The sequence below is a fragment of the Polypterus senegalus genome, chromosome 1 (assembly GCF_016835505.1).
Source record: "Polypterus senegalus isolate Bchr_013 chromosome 1, ASM1683550v1, whole genome shotgun sequence".
NCBI lineage: Eukaryota > Metazoa > Chordata > Cladistia > Polypteriformes > Polypteridae > Polypterus > Polypterus senegalus.
In genome coordinates, this window is record NC_053154.1 from 182,033,583 (window position 1) to 182,059,968 (window position 26,386).

Sequence of the window (26,386 nt, forward strand, 5' to 3'; positions counted from 1 at the left end):
AAATGATGTTTATGTTCTGTAGACGCCTAGACATTAATAACAAAAAAGTCAAACTTAAGTAGCTTATATACTTTCACAATGTATTTTGTTATTTTGCTAAGATACTCCCTGCTGCTGTTAGGCTGATAATGCAAATAAATGTATGCTTTAGTGGTCTAGCAAAAGAAATATACCGCCGGTGCGTAGCATTCATTTAAATAACAAGAACTGAACAAATGTTAAAATAACATTTAGTTTTAATCAGGTAAATGCTTAGTAAGTTTAATAAAGATGTTTAAGCATAAGCAGAGTGGTAGCACAGAGCTGTCATTTCTGCCTCACAGTGCCAGATTCTACATGGAATTTGCACATTCTCCACTTGTATTAATGGATTGATTGGTATCAATGAGGGTCCGTGAGTTTATTCAGTCAAAAACATTGTCCTCAGTTATTTTATTACCATCTCCTCAGCAACAGCAACTCATCATGTGTTAAAAAATTAGATAACTGGTTTATGGAACTTCAATCTGTTCCAGTGCATACCCTATCTTTTTCATTTCCTGATTTTTTTTATTGTGCATGCACATAACTTGCCATGGAAAGTATGATGTGCAGGTGGCTCAACTTTTTCAAAATTAAGGATTTTATTAAGGCAGCGCTGTGTAATCAGTTCAATTCTGATTTTTTGTTATTTGCACAAAATACAATGAAACTCTTTCACTGCATTGCCACTCAGCATGAATTTCTTTTTGATGCCTATGTAAAATGGCAATACAAAATATAATAGGTGAAAAGTAGGTACCATTTAGAAAAAAAAAATAATCATATGACTTCAGAATGCATCTGTCTGCTATTAAAAGTCATGAAGAAACACAATTTCAAAATTAGAATAATGAGCAGAACATAGCTTAGCGAACCCGGGAGATCTACCCACGATGGCTAATGTGAGCAGACGAGCAAATATGAAATATATCCTTACCTTAATAGTACAAGGAATTTGCAACAAAATTAACTATTTTCAGTTTATTTCTGTTGTCATAAGCACACCTTAGAAACATGGGTGGCACGTTTTCTTAAATCAAAAACCTTTGCTACTTCAAAGTGGACATATCCGGTAAATTTTAGGACTTTTTTCATAATAGGACTCAGACATCCATAAGCTCATTACCAAAATGCAAGAACAGGCTACTTATTTTTTTTAAATGTGATTTACTTTAGAATGCCAGTAAAGGCATCTGGTGTAAAATTTTGCCAGATCAGCATGCGGACAACAATACGGATTTCCATACCAGATCAGTCGAGTCCCGGGTTAATAACGACCACCACCAGTACTGTTAGCCAACAGGGTGCTGGCAGAAATTGGGCTACAGTTGGCCGAAGAAGGCAAAGAAGAGGGGAAGAGACGTGTCCTGAGGAAAGAGGAGACTGGTAGGGGGAGTTAGCTAATATGATAGACAGAATTAAGGTTGACATATTGTGCGTGCAAGAGACTAAATGGAAGTAGAATAAAGCCAGGTGGATCAGAGGTGGATTGGAATTGTTCTATCATGGTGTGGATGGGAGAAGAAATGGGTATGGGTTATTCTGAAGGAACAGTATGTGAAGAAAGTGAAAAGAGTGTCAGAGAGAGTAATGATTATGAAGCTGGAAATTGGAGGTGTGCATATGCCCCACAAGTTGGGTGTGCGATGGATGAGAAAGAAGATTTCTGGAGTGAGTTGGCTGAAGTGATGGACAGCGTATCCAAGGGACAGAAAGTGGTGATTGGAGCGGATTTCAATGGACATGTTGGTGAAGGGAACAGAGGAGAAGAGGAGGTGATGGGTAGGTATGGTGTCAAGGAGGGGAATGAAGAAAGTCAGATGATAGTGGATTTTGCAATAACGATGGGCATGACAGTAGTGAATATGTATTTTAATAAGAGAGAGGAACATAGGGTGATGTACAAGAGTGCAGGAAGATGCACACAGGTAGATTATATTCTATGCAGAAGAATCAATCTGAAGGACATTAAAGACTGCAAAGTGGCAGCATGGGAAAGTGTAGTTAAACAGCATAGGATGGTGGTCTGTAGGATGACATTGGAGATCAAGAAGTGGAGTGGTGGAAGTTGAAAAAAGAAGACTGCAAGGTTGAGTTTAGGGAGGAGGTAAGACAGGCAATTACAGCAGAAGTAGTAAGAGTGACAGCAAGAAGGGTGTGTGGCGTGACATCTGTAGAGAGGAAGGAGGAAAAGGAAACCTGATGGTGGAATGGGGAAGTACAGGAGAGTATACAGAGGAAGAGGATGGCGAAGAAGACGTGGGATAGTCAGAGAGATGTAGAAAGTAGACAAGAGTACAAGGAGATAAGGCGCATGGTGAAGACAGAGGTGGCGAAGGCTAAAGAAAAAGGCCTATGATGAGTTGTATGAGAGGTTGGACACTAAGAAGGGACAAAAGGAGCTGTACCGATTGGTTAGACAGAGGGACCGAGCTGGGAAAGATGTGCAGCAGGTTAGGGTCACAAAGGGCAAAGATGGAGACATGCTCAAAAGGAAAGAAGGTGTGTTGAGAAGATGGAAAAAGTTATTCAAGAGACGATGAATGAAGAGAATGAGAGAGAGAGAGAAGGTTGGATGATGTGGAGATAGTGAATCAGGAAGTGCAATAGATTAGCAAAGAGGAAGTAAGGACAGCTATGAAGAGAATGAAGAATGGAAAGGCTGTTGGTGCAGATGACATACCTGTGGAAGGCCGGAGGTGTTTAGGAAAGATAGCAGTAGAGTTTTTAACCAGATTGTTTAATGGAATTTTGGAAAGTGAGAGGATGCCTGAGGAGTGGAGAAGAAGTGTACTGGTACCAATTTTTAAGAATAAGGGGGATGTGCAGAACTGTAGTAACTACAGGGAGATAATATTGATGAGTCACAGCATAAAGTTATGGGAAAGAGTAGTGGAAGCTAGGTTAAGAAGGGAGGTGATGATTAATGAGCAGCAGTATGGGTACTTGCCAAGAAGGAGCACAGCAGATGCAATGTTTGCATTGAGGGTATTGATGGAAAAGTATAGAGAAGGCCAGAAGGAGTTACATTGCGTCTCTGTGGACCTAGAGAAAGCATATGACAGGGTACCTCAAGAGGAGTTGTGGTATTGTATGAGGAAGTCGGGAGTGGCAGAGATGTATGTAAGAGTTGTACAGGATATGTATGAGGGAAGTGTGACAGTAGTGAAGTCTGTGGTAGGAGCGACAGATGCATTAAACATGGAGGTGGGATTACATCAGTGACTGGCTCTGTGCCCTTTCTTATTTGCAATGGTAATGGACAGGTTGACAGACGAGATTACACAAGAGTCCCCTTGGACTATGATGTTTGCTGATGACATTGTGATCTGTAGCGAGAGTAGTAGAGGCAGTTTGTGGAGACCCTGAAGAGGTGGAGATATGCTTTAGAGAGGAGATGAATGAAGGTCAGTAGGAACAAGACAGAATACATGTGTGTGAATGAGAGGAAGGTTAGGGAATGTTGAGGATGTAGGGAGTAGAGTTGGCAAAGGTGGATGAGTTTAAATACTTGGGATCAGCAGTACAGAGTAACGGGGATTATGGAAGAGAGGTGGAAGAGAGTGCAGGAAGGGCGGAATGGGTGGAGAAGAGTGCCAGGAGTAATTTGTGACAGATGGTTATCAGCAAGAGTGAAAGGGAAGATCTACAGCATGGTAGTGAGACCAGCTTTGTTAAATGGGCTGGAGACGGTGGCACTGACCAGAAAGCAAAAGACAGAGCTAGAGGTGACAGAGTTAAAGATGTTATAATTTGCATTGGGTGTAACGAGTATGGACAGGATTAGAAATGAGTACATTAGAGGGTCGGCTCAGGTTGGACAGTTGGGAGAAAAAGTCAAAGAGGCGAAATTTTTGGTTTGGATATGTGCAGAGGAGTGATGCTGGGTATATTGGGAAAAGGATGCTAAAGATAGAGCTGCCAGACAAGAGGAAAAGAGGAAGGCAGGAAGGCCTAAGAGGAGGTTTATGTATGTGGTGAGAGAGGACATGCAGGTGATGGGTTGGACAGAGCAAGATGTAGAGGACAGGAAGATATGGAACAAGATGATCCGCTGTGACAAACCCTAACGGGAGCAGCCGAAAGAAGAAGAAGATTTACTTTAGAATGAAATTTCATGTGGCAAATTAATATATATCATAATTGTGAAAAAATAACTGACTTAAAAATAGCAAACTTATCATTTAAAAGTAAACAGAAAAATGTAGTGTTCTTATGTTTTAGATTAAGCGAACCTTAAGCAGCCTTTTATTTTTTAATATAGCCTAAGCATTTAATGTGTTTTTTCCATATTATTTTCCTTAAATACAGTATTTCATTTTCATTTATGGCTTTGAAACCCTAACTGTAAAATGACGGCTTATTTTAGGCTTCATCTAATTATAATTGGAAAATCAAAGATACTGCTTCTGCAAGAAATGTGTCTGTTTATCTTCAGTATAATTATAAATAATATACTTTCCACTGTGATCATGAGATACCTTCGTACTCAAAGCTCTACAAGAGCAGGTGGGAATGAGAGGAAACTTAATCAGAAAAGGAATGAGGAAAAAGTTTTCCTTTGAACTATAATAAAGATTATACACCAATCAGCTACAATCTTAAAATCATCTGCCTAATATTGTATAGTTCACCCTCATGCCATCAAAACAGCTCTAACCTGGTGAGGCATGGACTTCAAAGACCTCTGAAGGTGTGCTGTGGTATCTGGCTCCAAGATGTCAGCAGCACATCACTTAAGTCCTGTGAGTTGTGTGGTGGGGACTACATGGATCTGTCTTCTTTTTCAAGTATACCTCACAGTAGATAGGTTGGATTGAGATATAGGTAATCTGGAGACCACATCAACACACTATTTGTCATATTCCTTAAACTATTTGTGAGCAATTTTTTTTTGTGTGGCAGGGTGTATTATCCTGCTAAATGAGGCCACATTCCATCAAGGAATACTGTTCCCATGAAAGGGTGAATATGTTCTGCAGCAATGTTTGGGTAAGCGGTACATGTCAATATAACACCCAGATGAATTTCAGGACCCAAGGTTTCCCAGCAAATGATTGCCCAGTACATCACACTGCGTATGTTGCTTGCCTTCTTCCCATAGTGCATCCTACTGCCATCTCTTTCTCAAATAAACAACTCATACAAACCTAGACCTCCACATGATCTAAAAGAAAATGCAATCTATCAGACCAGAACACCTTCTTCCATTACTCCATGATCCAATTCTGACACTTATGTACCCATTGTTGGTGCTTTTGGTCTTTCTGGGAACACCCTATAAAGACCTGTAATTTTGGAGAGGTACTGACCCATTTGTCTAGCCGTCACAATTTGGTCCTTGTCAGAGTCACTCAGATTCTTAGACTTGCCCATTTCTCCTGCCTTTAACACATCGCCTTTCAAGAACTTACTGTTCACTTGCTGTCTAATATATTTGATACTTTCATAGATGCCATTGTAATGAGACAATTAATGTTATTCACTTCACCTGTCAGTAACTTTAATGTTGTGGCTGATTGGTGTATTTTTTATGCAGTGATGAACTTTCTGGGTTTCACATAGAGTGGAGCTTCTATCCAAAAATAGATTCTAACATTGGGTGTCAGAAGTCTATGTTTTTTGTAGCCCAGAACAGTTCTCCTGGTTTGAAGACATATTTTATGATACACACTACATAATTTGTATTTTAATTTGATTATACATTATACAATTGCCTCATCTTTTGCTATCATCCTATTAGGTTGTATTTGGTCTGTTTGCAACACAGAGCACCATGCCTTCAAGGAAATAAAAGTTGTATGTATGGTCTATACAAGAAAATACATTATAAGGGAGTGGATATTCTTTACAGCCAGAACAGCCAACATAGATGTCCTTTGCACTTATGTCCAGATTTAACTATACAAACCTCCACAGGCTGAGTTTTTCCCAATACAAACACATGCAGCATATTCACATCTGGGTCCTTTTTGAAGATGTTTGGTTTGGCATGATGCTGAAAGTGGCGATGATTCCACCAGTTAGCAGAAGCTCCCTGTAAGCAAAAAAGGACTAAAAATAAGATAATAATTGTAAAAGTGGGGCTGAAAAATTAAGTCAAATACCATAATGTCTTCAGAAAACATTATTTTATACACATTTATTAAAAATACAATAAGTATAAGTTTTCGGAAAGTAAAATGTCTTAGAAGTGGATGACAAAAGCAGAACCATAAAAGCATGTGTGGATTTATCCATGAGTAACATGAAATCGTCTGAGAAATCTTACCTTTATATGCCCAATTACAAATTTGTGCAGCAAATGATTCCACTTGGACTTTTTAAACACAGACAAATGTCCAAAGTCATGTTGTAGCCAACCAGCCTGAGACTGTAAGTAGAAAAGAACAATGCTAGAACATTTGAGAATGCCTCATTCCTCCACTCATGTCTCTAGATTGATGTGTTTTACAATATTTTCTTAAGAATAATTCATGCTGTGAACAGTGTATGCATGAAGAACAGTGAACTAATTATGAAAGTACACAGAGGGAAAAGAAAACAATTGGTATTGGTTTGGAATTCTTCCCTGATAAACAATGCCCTTCAGCTTAGCTTCAGTAGGTATAGGATAACAAAATGTTGGTTTGTGTATAAATGTAAGTAAACTGTACTGAACTGATATTCCAAATACAATGGTAGGAAAGGTATATCCTGCTGTGTACTAGTCTATCATTCAGGATGTAACTGTGTATACAGTGCATCTGGAAAGTATTCACAGCGCATCACTTTTTCCACATTTTGTTATGTTACGGCCTTATTCCAAAATGGATTAAATTCATTTTTTCCTCAGAATTCTACACACAACACCCCATAATGACAACGTGAAAAAAGTTTACTTGAGGTTTTTGCAAATTTATTAAAAATAAAAAAACTGAGAAATCACATGTACATAAGTATTCACAGCCTTTGCTCAATGCTTTGTCGATGCACCTTCAGCAGCAATTACAGCCTGAAGTCTTTTTTAATATGATGCCACAAGCTTGGCACACCTATCCTTGGCCAGTTTCGCCCATTTCTCTTTGCAGCACCTCTCAGGCTCCATCAGGTTAGGTGGGAAGCGTCGGTGCACAGCCATTTTAAGATCTCTCCAGAGATGTTCAATCGGATTCAAGTTTGGGCTCTGGCTGGGCCACTCAAGGACATTCACAGAGTTGTCCTGAAGCCACTCCTTTGATATCTTGGCTGTGTGCTTAGGGTCGTTGTCCTACTGAAAGATGAACCGTCGCCCCAGTCTGAGGTCAAGAGCGCGCTGGAGCAGGTTTTCATCCAGGATGTCTCTATACATTGCTGCAGTCATCTTTCTCTTTATCCTGACTAGTCTCCCAGTTCCTGCTACTGAAAAACATCCCTCACCACCAGGCTTCACTATAGGGATGGTATTGGCTTGGTGATGAGCGGTGCCTGGTTTTCTCCAAGCGTGACGCCTGGCATTCACACCGAAGAGTTTAATCTTTGTCTCATCAGACCAGAGAATTTTGTTTCTCATTGTCCGAGAGTCCTTTAGGTTCCTTTTGGCAAACTCCAGGCGGGCTACCATGTGCCTTTTACTAAGGAGTGGCTTCCGTCTGGCCACTCTACCATACAGGCCTGATTGGTGGATTGCTGCAGAGATGGTTGTCCTTCTGGAAGGTTCTCCTCTCTCCACAGAGGACCTCTGGAGGTCTGACAGAGTGACCAGCGGGTTCTTGGTCACCTCCCTTCTCCCCCTATTGCTCAGTTTAGATGGCCGGCCAGCTCTAGGAAGAGTCCTGGTGGTTTCGTACTTCTTCCACTTACGGATGATGGAGGCCACTGTGCTAATTGGGACCTTCAAAGCAGAAGAATTTTTTTTGTAACCTTCCCCAGATTTGTGCCTCGAGACAATCCTGTCTTGGAGGTCTACAGACAATTCCTTTGACTTCATGCTTGGTTTGTGCTCTGACATGCACTGTCAACTGTGGGACCTTATATAGACAGGTATGTGCCTTTCCAAATCATGTCCAATCAAGTGAATTTACCACAGGTGGACTCCAATTAAGCTGCAGAAACATCTCAAGGATGATCGGGGAAACAGGATGCACCTGAGCTCAATTTTGAGCTTCATGGCAAAGGCTGTGAATACTTATGTACATGTGCTTTCTCAGTTTTTTTTATTTTTAATAAATTTGCAAAAACCTCAAGTAAACTTTTTTCACGTTATCATTATGGGGTTTGTATGAAGAATTCTGAGGAAAAAAATGAATTTAATCAATTTTGGAATAAGGCTGTAACATAACAAAATGTGGAGAAAGTGATGCGCTGTGAATACTTTCCGGATGCACTGTATGCCTTGTTATATGAATTATCTCTACAGTCCTGCAAACAGTAGAAGAATGACATGTAGACCTATGTGTTACCTGTCTTGAATGTACACAGTATAGATAATTTACTGTGTAGTCCCTCATGTAATCTATGTTTAAATTATATCCAATAGGTGGCACAGCCCTTTTAACAGTAAATGTTTCAAGAAATCTGAATTGCTGCTTTCATGTTTTGAACATTATAATGTTTCGGTTAAGTGGTGGCCTTATTTAAAAAAGGTTTGATACTTTCACAGTTTGAAAGGTTTCCTGTAAAACTGAAAAACCAATCCTTCCTATTTTGTATTTCAAAAATGTCATAAAATATATACCAACACACATTAGCACAAAACACTGCATAAATTATTTAGTGCTGAACCCAGTATTACCTGAGATGTTGTCAACAGGACTGTACATATCAGTGTATTAATCCAGCCTGTTCCCAGAAAATACAGCAAAAGCCAGGAAAGTATCTCAAATAGAATGATGTGTCCCAGTTGCATTATGAAGAACATAGCATTTGTCTCGAACAGGCCCATCTTCTCCACTGTCTCTCTGAGCTGGCGAAAATCTTGAAGGATCTCTCCCTGCAGTAAGGACATGTATGTGACTTTTTGGCATAAGTTAGATACAGATAATAATAAAGATACACAATAACTACAGAAAACTTCTCAATGATTTTCAAGTTCCAAGAGATGATGTTTAGATGAGGTAACTAGGAAAAAAGGCAATGCTAGGGTGGCACGGTCTTACAGAAGAACGAAAAAGAATGCAATAGAGCCCCACTAGCAGCTGAAGATGCTCTCCTTATGTCATAGAAAAAGACAGGAGGCAACTGTGGGATAGTATTCAGGCAATAGAAAGGGCAATGGCACAAATGAGACAGATGTAACCAAGGTACAATCTTGCCATCTAACCTATAAGGCAGGATATTGGCATGGCATGGATACCAGGACCACAATCCAGACAGAGAGAGAGAAGTCAGAGACGAATGTAGGGATACTTCATAGCTACCAGAAGGAGAATGATACCTCAGTGGAATGCATGGGACTACCCTGTTCCTTTAAAATAGAACAAAAATCCTATAACTGGCACAGAAATTGAGACTTTTTCAGTATTTGTAGTATGACACATGAATAGTAATTAACTACAAACAACTACAATAAACCAAAATCATGATAATACAAAGTAGCAAACGCTTTATTTTTAAAATAACAACTTTTTAGTTTTTTATTAAAATCTAAAAACTAATACTCCCAAAAACAAAGAATTCAATTAATGATCACAGGGGACTTATCCTAGCAGCATCACTTGCAAGGCAAGAACTAGCCATGGACAGCATTCATGTCCATTGCATGGCCCTTTACAAACACATCAATATCTATATTCAGATGTGGTAAAGATGTGCACAGATTTGGTGGCTACAGTGTCTTTACGCTCCTGCACCATTGCACTTATTGGCCCAAGTTTGCTTTTCTTTTGTTGTAATTAGTGGAGTATAAACAACAATGGGCAATGGCGTTGTTAAAGGTAGGTAGTCTAATGTTTACTATACCATATGGAAATAAGCTGTCTACCTGGGGCACATTTTTTTTTTTTGCCGTTGATAGACATGCCCATTGAAGCACAGAGCCAACTGGCTTGAATGGATTTCTATGGTTAAAATTGACCATGCTTTACAAAATTGTGATCATTAATTAGTCAGCAAGCCTTCAAATAAGTCATTTGTAATTACTTCCTAAAGGAAACTGCCAACAGTTGATACTAAATTTACCTGAATGGCCAATATTGTGAATTTATTGACTAAACCACTTTCGTTTTGGTATCTGAACCTCTAGAAGTACAGTATAAGCTTAGAGGATCTATATTGTGTACAGAAAGACAGCTGTTAAATAGTTCAATTATGGTTAGCATATTGTTGCTGTAATTTATAAAACTATATATTTTTAAACTTGTAAATGATTCTGTTTTACATATCACTGCAGTTTAGTTCAGAGTCTTGGGGTTGGCAGTAAGTGATTTATGGTTGGATGGAAAATGCAATCACTGGAGACAGGAATTAGAAGAAATCTTTTACTAACACTTTTCAAGACTGAGGGCTGAAAATGAAACAAAAAAGTAGATCAAAGACAAAAACGAGACTGAGAAGTTCAATAACAAAAATAGGTCCTTTATTTTTGGTATAGTAAGATTGACCGGCTCGATGGTTTTAATGTTGTGGTAAGTCTTGTGAACGGATATCCTTGCTGATGAAGCTGCGATATGATGGCAGCTTCATGTGGACAAGGGCTGATTTTTCAGCCTTGGGAACTGTAATAAGGCATAACAAAGACACCAAAATTTAAAGCATTTAGATCAGGAATTCTTAAGTTGAGAGTTCCATAGGAATTTGCAGGGTGAGTGATGCAAGCATCTCACTGTGACAAATATGCAGCTAATTAGAATGAATCTGCTGGTAAAAGATGGCAGTCTTTTTTTTTTAACTTTACTTCAATATGGAAGCAATGAATCACAAGGATAAAAAAAGGGTCTTGTTATCTCATACATATGACATACTTTTAAACTATTTAGATAGATAGATAGATAGATAGATAGATAGATAGATAGATAGATAGATAGATAGATACTTTATTAATCCCATATGCTCCAGCAGCAGCATACTGATAAAGAACAATATTAAATTAAAGAGTGATAACAATAAAGGTATAACAGACAAGACAATAACTGTATAATGTTAACGTTTACCCACCCGGGTGGAATTGAAGAGTTGCATAGTGTGGGGGGAGGAATGATCTCCTCAGTCTGTCAGTGGAGCAGGACAGTGACAGCAGTGTGTCTTGTACATATAAGATAATTTCTGATATGTAGGTGATAACTCTTAAGTACATGATAAAGTTACATTTAAAATGAGCAAAGTGCGGCTCAGCATATTTCAAGGGTTTGGTTGTTTTGTTTAGTTGTCATTTCTGCATTAATCAACCCATTTGGGAAGTGTTCAGATCTGTATAAATGTTCATATTGTTACACAATTGGTCTCTTAATGCAAACTTCATGCAAAATCACTGTGTCTCGCTGTTTTAATGAAGCATCTTATAGTGTCATTAACTCAATCATTTATTTTATTAACTTGCATAAATACAAGTTAGTTTTTTTTTTTAATTTTGCTTGACAACAGGTATTTCATATTGTGCACACCTATCCATTATAATGAGATATATTGTTTATGCTGCCTTAATTCCAAAATGTTTTATTGGTTTCACTGATATGTCAGGAGTGAAGTAGAAAAACTGTGATAAAATAAACTCCGATACCCAAGATTATCTATATTACTAAACGAAGGTTTTATATATGCACGGATGCCAGACGCCAGAAGCAAGCCGTGCACAATACAACCGCCGCCCAAACTTGAACGCGAACGTGCACAATACAAGCAACGCATATACAACCTTCATTTAGTAATGTACTATACATCTCCAAGCCGGGATCCGCCGCAATTGTCACTTCGGCACGCGAATCCGCCGCCGTCACCATCAGGGAACTAGGTGGCGCTGAAAGCGCACGCGCACAGCACCTGAGTGCCCCAGAGTCAAACCCAGCGGCTAACCAGAGTCTGTAGGGATTACCTATCTGAGCCTGTATTTGGATATGGACAACTTTATGTTTCCTTTTCAAGAGTCCAGCGTTCGTGTGACCTTAAAGTGAAGGTTTTAACTACTCCATACCAGGCAGAGCTGATTCAAGGACGGGAAACCATCTTTACCAAAAATGTTGTTTATAAGGAAATTTTTTATTAACTATGTTGAATTTACCATTTTATGAATTTATTATTTCCAATTTACTTCATTTAAACCTTTGCACTCCGGTATTTTTTTTACTTATGAGTGCAGCAACTCAAAAGACATATTGGACTTAAATGATATAACAATTAAATTTCAGTTTTAGTTTTAATAAATTGCTTAATTTTAGTACAAATATATTTAATTAAACGAAAACTTTCCCAGGACGCTCCCACCCTCCATGATTTGTCATCCCTCCAAAGATCGGATGGAACAGAAAGTGATTGCCATTCTTGGATTTCCGATTCTTTACAGAATCGGGGGTTTACTGATTAACATACTAGTTCAACTATCTATCTATCTATTAAGTAAAGAAATACAATATTGCTGTTAATGAAGTTTGCTGTTACTTACATATTTTGTTTACATTAATGACACCCACACATGCAGAGATTGGACATAGCCATATTTACTAAAGTTCATGCCAACAAAAGACTTGTCTTAACATAAGTGTATAATATTCTGAAATAATGCACTTTTAAATTTAATAAAGTAAAAGGTAAATGTGGCAACAGAAGGAGGTGTTGATTCTGTGGTGTTCATAACATTGTGCTCCTTCTGACTTTAAATTAAAAATTATTCTGTATAAAACGAAAGCTTTTATAGATAGAATTTAAGTTATAGTGATGTGCTATGATGTGAACCCTTGTTGTTAAATTACATTTTGTACTTCATGTAACCAGATGGTAGTTCCTTTACTTCGTCTTTTGTCTTTTTAAGATGTGGTATATTAGAAAAGTAAAGTATATGTGTAGTAGGGAGCATGTAATGCCTTTTATGATAATCGGACATAATGTGCAATTGTGCACAAATATTTTTACCAAGGTTGTGAATATTTAAATGTCCCAGCTGTTATACAAAATACTCGGTTTCATTAAAAACACATGAATAAAAGTAGTCAATAATTTTTGTCCAGGATTAAAATCTGACAAATCGTGTCTTATATGGTGTCCTTTCTCCTTTTCGCAAGCCACTACCCACGAAAAGGTCTGTGCACATCAGTGTATTTGGGGATATTGGGGAAAAACTGGAGAACTTCCAGTGAAATTAATTCAAAGTATACATGGGTGTTCATCACATAAATCACTAAAATGTCTAAAGTTTGACACCCCATTATAAACTTTAGCAAATAGGGTCAATCTTAATCTTTCTGAATAGGACAAGCAGGATGAAAGATTTTAATTAATACTGAATTAATTTTATATTATTTTAGAATGAAAAAAAAAATGTGGAAATAAAAGGACCAACATAAATCATCAAGATTTATGATCAAGTGTTTTGTATGTGGTACTAAAATAAAGAAAATGATGGACAGAACACCTATCGGACACTTTTAAATAAAGGTAAACGTATTTACAACACTTGTAACTATGGAGTAAAAGATTGTATTTATGAGCTTTCTAACTAAATGACGTGTTTAATGACTTAAGTTATGTATTTTTAAAGTTACAAATTGTGTCTGCTTTCATTTATTAAGCAGACAGCATGGTTAATGAAAGGCAAACTCTATAATGTTGGAGAAAAGAGCAGAACTTTTCTTGTAATGTTTAAAAAAACTTTTATAAAGACACGTTATTCCTTTATCTATGCTAAAACAGCTTTTCTAAAGAATTTGCTTACAAATTACATGAATATTTCGATAAAGGATTTAAGTATAAAGTATAAAGAGCTCTATGTCACTTGAAGTCTAGAGTTTTATAAACTAGGCCTGCTCGCTTCGCTCGCCAAACCCCTTGTTTGGTTTTTGGTTTTTGCTATTTCATTAGTTTCACTTTTATTTCAGAACTTCTGTAAAAACAATATTTGAAATCTTTTGAGTCCCAATATGCTGAATCTTTTCAGTCAAATACTGTATTTTGTTTTCATGGTTTTTATCAATTGTACACTCACCTAAAGGATTATTAGGAACACCATACTAATACAGTGTTTGACCCCCTTTCGCCTTCAGAACTGCCTTAATTCTATGTGACATTGATTCAACAAGGTGCTGAAAGCATTTTTTAGAAATGTTGGCCCATATTGATAGGATAGCATCTTGAAGTTGATGGGAGATTTGTGGGATGCACATCCAGGGCATGAAGCTCCCGTTCCACCACATCCCAAAGATGCTCTATTGGGTTGAGATCTGGTGACTGTGGGGGCCATTTTAGTACAGTGAACTCATTGTCATGTTCAAGAAACCAATTTGAAATGATTCGAGCTTTGTGATATGGTGTATTATCCTGCTGGAAGTAGCCATCAGAGGATGGGTACATGGTGGTCATGAAGGGATGGACATGGTCACAAACAATGCTCAGGTAGCCCATGGCATTTAAATGATGCCCAATTGGCACTAAGTGGCCTAAAGTGTGCCAAGAAAACATCCCCCACACCATTACACCACCACCACCAGCCTGCACAGTGGTAACAAGGCATGATGGATCCATGTTCTCATTCTGTTTATGCAAAATTCTGACTCTACCATTTGAATGTCTCAACAGAAATTGAGACTCATCAGACCAGGTAACATTTTTCCAGTCTTCAACTGTCCAATTTTGGTGAGCTTGTGCAAATTGTAGCCTCTTTTTCCTATTTGTAGTGGAGATGAGTGGTACCCGGTGGGGTCTTCTGCTGTTGTAGCCCATCCGCCTCAAGTTTGTGCATGTTGTGGCTTCACAAATGCTTTGCTGCATACCTCGGTTGTAACGAGTGGTTATTTCAGTCAAAGTTGCTCTTCTATCAGCTTGAATCAGTCAGCCCATTCTCCTCTGACCTCTAGCATCAACAAGGCATTTTCGCCCACAGGACTGCCGCATACTGGATGTTTTTCCCTTTTCACACCATTCTTTGTAAACCCTAGAAATGGTTGTGCGTGAAAATCCCAGTAACTGAGCAGATTGTGAAATACTCAGACCGGCCCGTCTGGCACCAACAACCATGCCACGCTTAAAATTGCTTAAATCACCTTTCTTTCCCATTCTGACATTCAGTTTGGAGTTCAGTAGATTGTCTTGACCAGGACCACACCCCTAAATGCATTGAAGCAACTGCCATGTGATTGGTTGATTAGATAATTGCATTAATGAGAAATTGAACAGGTGTTCCTAATAATCCTTTAGGTGAGTGTATATACTGTAGTTAGGGTTGCCAGACATCCAGCAAAAGGAAAACATGTTCTCCTTTTTCTCTTTATGTCCACCATCCAGCAGGCATTAATGAAAACCTGTAAAATGTAAGGCATTTTCACATTTTTGTTTAGGAACTTGATTATTTTCATCTTAGCATTGTCCCACTGGTACAGGATCCACTTTTTGGATCACAGTATGCAATTTCATTTGATCAAGTGCATGGTTCGGGAGTAGATGAGCATCTTCATGTCCACTCTGCTCATGTTTTGCCATCTATGCTTTGGTCATCACAAAAGACTCCCATTACTTCTTTCCAACGCATCCAGGCCACGTTCACCCTTCCCTGCACTTTCTCGTTAATACCATTGTCACTTTCCAGGCGGGATCCTAGGTACCTGAAGCTGCTGGTCTTCGTCAGGCCTTTAATGTTGACCATTCAAGATGGTTTCTAGGTACTTGGCTTTCTTAATGTTGAGGCAGAGACCATATTGACTAAGGCAGTCGCTCCATACCTGGACTTGGAGCTCCAGTTCTTCTCTGGTGGTGGCAGCAAGCATGATGTCATTGGCATACAGCAGGTCCCATCGAACGGCATTTTGCTTGATGGTGTCCATAACCAGGATGAAGAGTAGCAGCGGCAGTGCTGGACCTTGGTGCACCCCAGTCTTCAAGGAGAAGCTGTCAGAAATGCCAGCCATGCATCTCACACTGGAACTGCTGGCAACCCTGTAGAGCATTTGAACCCAGTTGACGAGCTGTTCAGGCACTCCGTGGTGCCATAGCATATACCAGATCAAATGATACAGTACCTGGTCGAAAGCCTTCTCAAGGCTGAGAAAGGTTATATGCTTCCGTTTCTCCTGGTGCCTCTCTATTAGCATTTACACAGCATAGATTGTGTTGGTGGTACTACAGCCCTTGATGAAACCACATTGATTAGTTTTGAGCTGGACAATGTCTCACAGGCATCTCTCAAGGATCCGCTCAAAGATTTTTATTGTGTGGAATAGGTGGCAGATGGGGTGGTAATTTAAACAGTCCGCAGGGTTGCCCTTGTTCTTGAAAACAAGCACTGTGATGCATGTGGTCCAGTTGGTTGGCACAAGGCCAGAGTCAACGATGGCATTGAAGAAAATCACCAGCTATTCGCCGTAGTGACATGCACCTCTGTCAAAAATCCATTTACAGATCACCAAGGTCTGGTGCTTTGGAATTCTTCATTCCATCAATGGCTTTGGCTACCTCTTCAGCTGTGATGCAGGTGACTGGGCCAGCATGTAAGACACTTTTGGTAATCAGTGGATGTGGACATTCAACATTAAAGACATCTCATTGAAATGCTGCTGCCAACATTTCAAGATCTTAAACCTGTCCTGTAGTGGTCGGCTGTCCATGTCTTTCACACACAGGTACTGTTCAATATCCCATGCCACCTTGGCATGTGCGTTCACTAGCTGGTAGATTACCTTTTATCCTTTTGTGTTCAGTTGTTCAGACAGGTTTCAGTAGTGCTCTGCTTTGGCCACAGCAACTGTCTTCTTGGCCTCCTTTTTTATGGCAGCGAACTTCTCCAAATTTTCACTTGTCTTTTCTGCAAACCATTTCTTTTATGGCGCTTTCTTCTCTTGAAATTTCTGGTTGATGAACTCAGTCCCGAGTTAAACCTGTTTGTCGTTTAGCCATCTGCCCAGCTAAGTGGTGCCGAGGGTCACCTTCACGGCTGTGGCAATTAAACTACATAAACTTTTCCAGGTGGCATTTATTGAATCAGCAATGACTGGAGGGAATGTGATGCAATTAACAAAGTCGGTCTTCTGATTATGCAACTTCCACCATTTAATTTTACCAGGCCCCGTATTCCCACAGTCCTTACTTGCATGTTTGCTAACCTTCGACCTGACCTTCATGTCAGCGAAAAGCATTTTCTACTGTAGGGTGAAGAACTCAGGTGGAATGACTTTCATACCTGCAACCACATCTGCAACAGTTGGAAAATCACATCATCGCACTAGGATGAAATCAATCTAGCTATTGTGATCCCTGCTAATGTAGGTGATTAAGTGGCTGGCATGTTTCTTAAGGAACGTGTTGCTGATGACATTTGACAACTGTATGAAAATGACAACTGTAACCGTTCTGCGTACATCCAACGTGGGAATTTAAATCACTGCTGAGGACAACAAATTGTTCTTGTGGGCTTGCGGATACGTGATTTTGTAGTTTCATCCAAACTAGTTCTTTCTCTTCTTTATTGCAGCTGGTTTGTGGAGCACAGACCAAGAAAATTCATAGTCAGTGGACCATGGTGTCAATGACAATGACTTGAATGCGCAGTTCAGAGTTAATGATGATAGTAACGCCTTTACTGTTAGGCATCCTGCTATTGTTAAGCTTGTAGACATGATTTTTGACCCTTCCATTGGGTACGCACATGATGTCGACTTTGCGGCATTGACATATTTCGGCAAGTTCACTACTTCGTCCAGTTAGTGCTCCCATATTCAATGTGGCAATATGCAGTGATTTCACTTGGGCTAACTTCTTTAGCCAACTCCAACTATGAGCCGGTAACCCTTGCTTATTTCTTACGGCAGTTGGGTGAGATCAACATGCATTGCTTCTAGGGTATGCTCTAGCATCATTCTTCCGCATTACTAAGGACATTTGATCCATTAGTTGCAACTTTTGTTGACTGACTGTTTTAGGGGCTTTCTTACTGGCAAGAAATGGTTCTGCAACAATACTTCAACACAGTCAAAACACTAAGAGGGAACCCAAGCATGATACAATCAAAGAAATCTCTGCAGGTGATTTAACAACAATTTAAGGGGCTAAACATCAAGTTTATAACAAATCACTCAACTTACAATCCCCCAGCCCAGTTTCCAATACAATATACAGTAGGTATAGCAGCAGATTGTGTGACTGGAACTTTCAGTGTGTCCTCCTTTCCTACCTTTAGTGTTCAGCTTTGGCGACTTAGGTATCTGGCAACCCTATAGATAATCCCCTTTTAAAGTCCACAGATGTGAATATACAGTATATGCAAAGCAGTGCATATGCTTAACGTGCATAAACATAAGCTTTGGTATTTTATGTGTAACACTGATCTATTAACATAACTAAAAGGAGCACAGAGTACTAGGTTCGACTGTCACAACAGACGTTCTGTGGCCTCTTCATTTGAAATTCAAGAAGCAATATCTAAGACTAAAATTTCTCCCTTCAGGGAGAGGTGTATTGTTTTTCAGCACCATGATCAGGGGCTGGCAGTCAATGAAGCATAACAGATAACTCAGGTAAGTGACAGTATGAATCTATGAGTGCTTGTAGTCAACAGCAAAAAACAGCGCTTTTTAACCATTGAGCTTTGCATCTTCCTTGATCCTCGCTGAAGTTTCTTTTTTCTTTTCACAATGTGATCATGCCTCTTTTTTCCTGTCCAGATCATCACTCCATCTTCAGTCATCTGTCCATCCTATGGATTCAGCATGGTCTGTCAATCACTTGTTCTGCATCCTTCATTTACATAAAGCATACTCTCAGAACAGCAAAGAGCATGTAAGTTAGCATAGTATTAATAAATATTGCAAAATAAAAAACAAGTGCCAAGTTTTTTTTCTCCATAATATCAAATTTCAATCAAATCTGTCAAAGCATTTTTCAGAGTTTGGGATATTTAGTCTTTTTATTGTGTGTGTGTGTGTGAGTTTGGAATATTTAGTCTTTTTATTGTGTGTGTGTGTGCATGTGTGCATGTGTGTGTGTGTGTGTGTGTGTGCTACCCTTAAATATTCATATATTGAAATGTCCTTCCTTGGCAGATATTTAACATAAATTTAAGATTTTTAACTAAATTGCAAATAGTGTTGTTGAAGAGTGAGTCAGTCAGTCAACTTTGCATTTTATATATCTAGATTAGGTTGTGGACCATAGTCTTGGACACAGTATATCCACAAAGGTTGGAAAGTGTAAGAAACTAAAATAGCAACAGTGGCTAGACATTATACTGTGGATCCACTTTAAAAAGAATCTACACATTGGAAATGAAGTTTATGTTTTCAGAAGAGGTTTTCTCAAAAGCTTTTCCACAATAAAACAGAATGCAATAAATTAAGAGACTTATCACTCTGAATGTCACTAAATACCTGAAGATAAACTTGAACATCCATAATGGATATTGGTAAATTATCAAAACATATTTATCAAATAACATTAGAACATAATAAAAAATTTGACAAGTACAGGCCATTCAGCCCAACAAGCTTATCCATCCTATTCACCTAACGTATCCAATAAACTTCAAGTCAAGATCTGATGGTTCCCAAAGACCTATTTTCCACCACACTACTTGGTAATTTGTTCCATAGGTCTGTGGTTTCTTGTGTGAAGTAAATTAGAGCTGGAGTTAAAGGCTTTACTTGTATTATTCTTGACACATGCAGAATGGCTCTTCTTACCACCAGAACCGAAAAACATCATAACACTCACTAAGTCTTAAACTGTCTGGCTCAAAATGAGCAAAGAAGATATTTAGCTCATCTGGGAGTGAAGTGTGGGGGTGTCCATGGGCACAGCTGGTGAGGTTTTGTAGTCTTTGATTGCCTGTAGACCATTCCATAGTTGGTGGAAATCATATTTCCAGTCTGCTTCTGTACCAAGTCTTTGATGCTTTAATTACCCTCTGTCACTCGTACATGGAGTTCTTGTAATCTGCTTTTGTAATCTGTGTCATTTGACTTAAAAGCAGCAGTCCGCTCCCTCAGGCAGAGGTAAGCAGAACTGTTCTCCTAAGGCTTCTGATTAGGGTTAAAGAGTACAGTACAGGTAGATACACACAAGTAGATATAAAACCTGTCATACTCAATTATGGAATCAACACGTTCGTCAGATTCTCAGGAGAATCTTAACAGACAATGTTGCAGTTTGGATTGGTGTTCTGGAGTCTAGCATTATACTTCCCTTACAGCCATTTTAGTGCACTTCAGTACCTGTTTGTAAGGAGATAATAAAAGCACCAATAAGTTATCAGGCTTGCCAAACTCTGGGCGCAGGGTGGGCTTGAAGGTGTCTTTAATTGTGGTGAAGTAGTGATCGGTTGTCTGATTGCCCCCTACTGGGACAGGTTGAATGCTGGTAGATCTTAAGAAGGATTTTCTTGAGGTTGGAGATCGCTTCCGGGATTTGGCTCTCTTGTTTACAAAAGGCAGCCACAGCCAGAGCTTCAGGTGGAATGTTAACAACCATGAGTAGCACTAAGGAAAACTCTCTTGACAGGTAAAAAAGCTGGCAGTTGATTGTTAGATATTCCAAGACTGGCCAACAGGACTGGGAGACCACTTCCACATCAACAGCTGTTGATGAAAAATCATCTCCATTTGTCTTGCCATTGACTGTCATGTTCTAGTTCAAAAGGCACACAAAGAGGCCCTGAGTTTGAATGACTGTGTCCAGGGTGTTAGGGCTCAGTCAGGTCTCAGTGAAGCAGAGAACACTGCATTCACACAATTTCCTGTGTGAGCTGATGCTGCAGTGAAGTTTGTCCAGGTTACTCTCTGTGGACTGGAGGTTACCCAGCAGGATGGTAGGGATCTTAAACTGGTTTGGGTGCCACCTCTCATTGATGATTGTGTTTATTCCATCTGTTTGCAGACTTACAAACAATATCTTTGAGTAAGGTATAACATATTATTTTTTCTTAACAGCATTTAATCCTTGCATTGTTTGTTTGACACCCCTCGCTACTTAACCTAATTGTTTACAAATTAGGGGTTGTGGACTCAGCAAAGTTAACATTAAAAAAAATTACCAATTTAAGACATCTTTCAATGGCTTAATTTTTAAATTAACCACTCACTGCTTGAAATGGTTCAGTAGGCATGTTCCACTTTCAACAAGCTTGCTCACATCCACGTGTGCCATATTCCAAGGCAGCCTCAATTCTCCCCAAGCCCCCAATCTCTGGAACAGTTTCTAGATATCAGTGTGCTCAGATTTCCAAAGTGGACCTGTACACCAACACTAGTGGATTTTTGCAACAGAAAGGATCTCAGAATGTGCTGTCTTTCTCACTCCATCCACCCAACCAGTAGGCTGCACAAGGTGTCTTTTTGTCTCTGTCTCATTTACACTCCACCAGTGTTACAAGATTTTTAGCTGTGGTGAATTTCTACCAGCATTTTAGAACAGTTTTACAAATAGACAGACTAAGGCAATACATTTTACACAGAAGAACAAAGATGAATTCTAACAATTATTCAAAATAAAATAGACACATCCAACATTTAATTTTAATATTAATAATAATCATTAGCATAAAGCTATTGCTTCAAACAGAGTTGCCAGTGTTTCATCCACAATGTTAGGCTAATGTTAGAAAGCAGAACTGTACTTAAAGTGATCAAAACTGAAACCCGACAATGACATCGACCATAAAAAAAATAAAGATATATAACCTTCACAAATGACTGAGTTATTTTTTTCATTTTGCTTCTTTTGATTGATATGTAACTGCATAATTTCAGTAAATTAAAAATATGGAAGTTTTAGGCTTTCTAATTTAAATTCCTTATCAAACCATACTGCTGTTCTTATGTTAAAAATATCTTTTAAATGCATTTGACGTCCATCCATACCTCCCGTATCCAACCAGCTCTAACCTAACTACAGGGTTACGAGGGTCTGCTGGAGCCAATCCCAGCCAACACAGGGCGCAAGGCAGGAAACAAACCCTGGGCAGGGTGCCAGCCCACCACAGTGCATTTGAAGCATACGAAAAAACAAAAGAGCTACAGAAAAACACAAAAAAATTTCTCTAATCACTTGTTAAAATCCCAAATGGAGGGAAGGGGTGGGAATTAATAAATCACAATTTTAACTGTGCATAGTAAATGTTTAGTACTTGTAAAGTTAAAGCTGAAAAAAATAGACATACTTCAAAATATTTCAATTGCCGTAGGTGCCACACTACGAAAAAAAACTGAAAACCCATGGTATAGAGAAATGTAATCATATGTGTGTCAATAGTTAAGAATCTGCCTTGACTGACAGGTCTACTATTAAATAAAACCATACAGTGTTCTTACTCTTAGCAGTAACTGAGATCCAACAGCAACTCTGCTTTGCAGCATTGGTTTTATATTAGCTGGGGGTTCTAACCAGATAGTACAACATTTTGGGGGACTTTGACTTGAAAGTTTGAGAATGCCTGATCTAAGCTATTCCATTAACAACGGCAGATAAAGACAAAATTTATTATGGTTCCTTTTGATATAAAAACTCTCCCAGATTGTTCAAATGACAAAATTATTGATACTTGTAAACATTTTGTGGACAAATTTAAATATCACAGAAGTCCTTGGCGCAACACTTAAGAGATCTTAAAAAAGTTTAGTGGTATGAAGCAAAATACGTATCCAACTTACAATCACTGAACGTAGAACTCAACTTATGTACGTAAATGACACAAAATCTAACATAACTATCATTATTTATTGCAAAATGGATTGTATTAGACTGCAGACCTCTAAATATAGCTGAAGGAACATATTACCTTCACATGGGAAAATTGTGCCATGTCTCAAGGATTTATAGGAAAGGTAAAAGTCTTTGCTGTTTGTGGCAGTCACAATTCACAGGGGACTACAGGACATTGCTGAACTACCTTTGTTAAACATGCAATTAATCACAATTAATAGAGTGGCATTGTTGTGAAAAATCACAATTAAAATTTTAATTGTTCTACAGCCCTAATAGATATAGTACATACTGTATATACACAATTCACATCTACTGTATACACTTTTTAACAGATTTTTCATGTGCACTGCTCTGCTTTTTGGTTAACAGGTGTACTAACATCAGATTTTAAACACTTCATCAGCACTCTAGAAGTATCATTTTGCTCCTGATTCTGTTCAGTTTCAATCTTGAGCCTAAGATCCCTGATTTGCTTTTGTTATATATTAAAAATATAATTTATATAAAAGACTAAATTACTTGCATCAGATACAAAACACCTCATAATACGTATACAGAAATATAAGAAATATTAAGTATCAGCTCTATACTTTTATAAAAAAAAAGTGTCTTCTTTGAATCCAGTTGTTCCTGAAAAAGTACCTTAAATTGCCACGAGTACACACATATATGCATTCTACCATTCATTCATTTTTGATGCTGTGTGTATTTATTTCTGTACAGAAGCACATTAAATGACACTTAACTACCAGTCCTCATTTTAAAAAGAATCTCTCATGAAGTTTCAATAATGTGCCACACTTTTAAAGATACACTCTTAAATTCCAACAACAGTTAAGTTGATCCATCTGCAAAGCCACAAATAACAAGGTACACATTCTCTCATTAACTTATTCAACTTGTTGTTCAGGTGTTTCAAAATAATATCAATAAGTACATCAGAGCGCACAGCATGTGGCAAACAAGTAAGCCTTAGTTCTGTTTCATACAGAAACACAGTAAGAAAAAAATTATGGGATAATCCTTATCTCGTACGTATGTGCAAATATCCGCCTTGTGAAATATTTGTACCAGGAATCCTTCTCAAGAAAAGATCAATCAGTGTTTGCCTTCCTCTGGTGGCAACATATGACTTCATACGATCTGTTATATTTTTTGTCCCATACCTTTTAATTGATCCATCGTCTGACCTTGACTTAAACAGTTTACAGTTTGAACAGTTCCTGCAGGCCATCCTACCAAAAGTCTGCTCACTATTTGCGGTTTCAGTCAATCTGATCGTTTTCCAACATTCGGCTTTGTTGTCGGTATTTTCTTTCAAAACAACAGAACAATTTTGAATTACACAAACTGTCCGATGTCCACGATAGATATGGTTTACCATCATTTTTAGACAGATATTTTTTTTGACTGATATTTCACTACTTTTACGCAGCTAAAGTAAAAATTTGTATCAGTACAATGATCAACAACGTGACATCATAACGGTCACATGCATAACATGTTATGGAAATGTAGAAATAAAGTTAATTGATCGGTCAATCATCCTAGAGATAAGTAAGCAGGCCTAATAATTCTCTAGCTGTTTTCGTTTTATTACGTTACAGTGACATAGGACAAAAAACTTAGTATTTTCAATTTCGAACTGCTATGGGTAAATTTTATCGTGGGTCACAGACACTGACCCATGACCCACATGACCCATCCAATATTGTTGACCCATTTGACCCATGACCCCTTGTTTAAAGTGATGTGAAAAATATGACACCTTCTTTCAGTTGACTGTGATACTTAATATGATTTGGATCTCTTTAATTTTCAAAGTTCTGTCACAAGGAGATATATTTTTGTTAAATGCAGTTGAATTTTGCCTATGTCAACATTTGTAGAATGGTCAAATTCAGTGGCAAATTTGGCATACATCTCTCTTCATATAAACGGCACTAGACTATATTATAGTCTATAGTATAGAGAGGGGGGGAGGATGAGCACCCCAATAGGATGGACCTTTTGGTAATAACCTCAGGAAATGGACTATTGACCATGATAAGTAGATGCATCTGCGGAAAGGTCTGCAAGAATGATAGGGGCCTAAAAATTCATCAAGCTCGGATGAAATGTCTGACACAGGAGATTACAGCACAGAGCACAGGATTGATGCCTGGTGAGACGCAGGAGGAGCCCGGTCCGGAGAAACTCCACAGAGCCCAGAACCTCCAAGTGCCAAACACTCCAGGTCCAGACAGAGTAGTCCTACATATCAAGTGGCCTCCAGCAAAGCAGCACAAGCAGTGGCACCAGTTTGATGAGGATACATCTAGAATCATCAATGTAACAGCAAAGGGTGATGTGGAAGGACGACTTCTTAATCTGACCACAATCATCACAAGTTTCGCGACTGAGAGGTTCGGCGTAGAGGAGCCCAAGTTGAGTAAATGTACCTATACCAGGAACCGCAGGTCAGATAAGATCCATCAACTCCGGAAAGAGCTGAGGATTCTGACGAAGCAGTTCAGGAAAGCAGCTGAGGAGGAGAAGGCATCTCTCAGTGAGCTTCGGCAGATTATTACGAAGAAGCTCATGACGATGCGTAGAGCAGAATGGCATAGGAGGCAGAGAGTTGAAAGAGCCAGGAAGCGAACCTCATTTGTAGCTGACCCCTTTGGCTTTACAAAAAGACTGCTGGGAGAGAAGCGCAGTGGACGTTTGAATTGCCCTAAGGAAGAGGTAGATCACTTCCTGCATAACATCTTGAGTGATCCAGACAGAGAGCAAGAGTTAGGGCCACAGACAGCCCTCTTGAAGGTACCAGCACCAATAGTTGAGTTCAATACTTCAGGACCCACCTGGCAAGAAGTTCAAGAGGTGGTAAAAGCAGCCAGAGCGAGTTCTGCTCCAGGTCCCAGTCAAGTACCATATAAGGTGTACAAGCACTGCCCAGGACTCTTTCGAATCCTCTGGAAGATTCTCAGAGTGATTTGGTGAAGAGGGATCATTGCAGAACAGTGGAGGGAGGCTGAGGGTGTCTGGATCCCTAAGGAGGAGAATTCAACAACATTGGAGCAATTCCGATCCATCTCACTCCTCAGTGTGGAGGGCAAAATCTTCTTTAGCATTTTAGCTAGAAGGATGACAGACTTACTACTGAAGAATGGTTATATTGACACATCGGTACAAAAGGGCGGCATTCCTGGAGTGGCAGGGTGCCTGGAACATACTGGAGTCGTCACACAATTGATAAGGGAAGCACGTGAGGGAAATGGAGATCTAGCTGTGCTTTGGCTGGACTTTGCCAATGCATATGGGTCAATCCCTCACAAGCTGGTTGAGACGACTCTAGATTGGCACCATGTACCCTGTAAGATCAAGGATCTCATTCTGGATTATTATAGTAACTTCAGGCTGAGAGTTACTTCAGGGAGCATTACGTCAAACTGGCATTGGCTCGAGAAAGGGATAATTACAGGCTGTACAATTTCTGTGATCCTTTTTGCTCTCGCGATGAATATGTTGGTCAAGGCTGCTGAAACGGAGTGCAGAGGCCCCCTGTCCAAGACTTGGGTCCGGCAGCCCTCGATCA

The 26,386-nt window shown here is 39.0% G+C and overlaps 1 protein-coding gene across 3 annotated transcripts in view; it reads right to left on the minus strand.

Moving 5' to 3' along the window:
- fads2 (fatty acid desaturase 2) overlaps positions 1-26,386 on the minus strand; it is a 106,316-nt gene that overhangs the window by 45,320 nt on the left and 34,610 nt on the right. For all 3 annotated transcript variants that reach the window (XM_039764192.1, XM_039764188.1, XM_039764179.1), the window contains 3 exons: positions 8,774-8,971; positions 6,293-6,394; positions 5,933-6,058 (listed from right to left, as the gene is read on the minus strand). In XM_039764192.1, the coding sequence (XP_039620126.1) occupies positions 5,933-6,058; positions 6,293-6,394; positions 8,774-8,971 (426 nt within the window). The remainder of the gene's footprint in view (positions 1-5,932; positions 6,059-6,292; positions 6,395-8,773; positions 8,972-26,386) is intronic.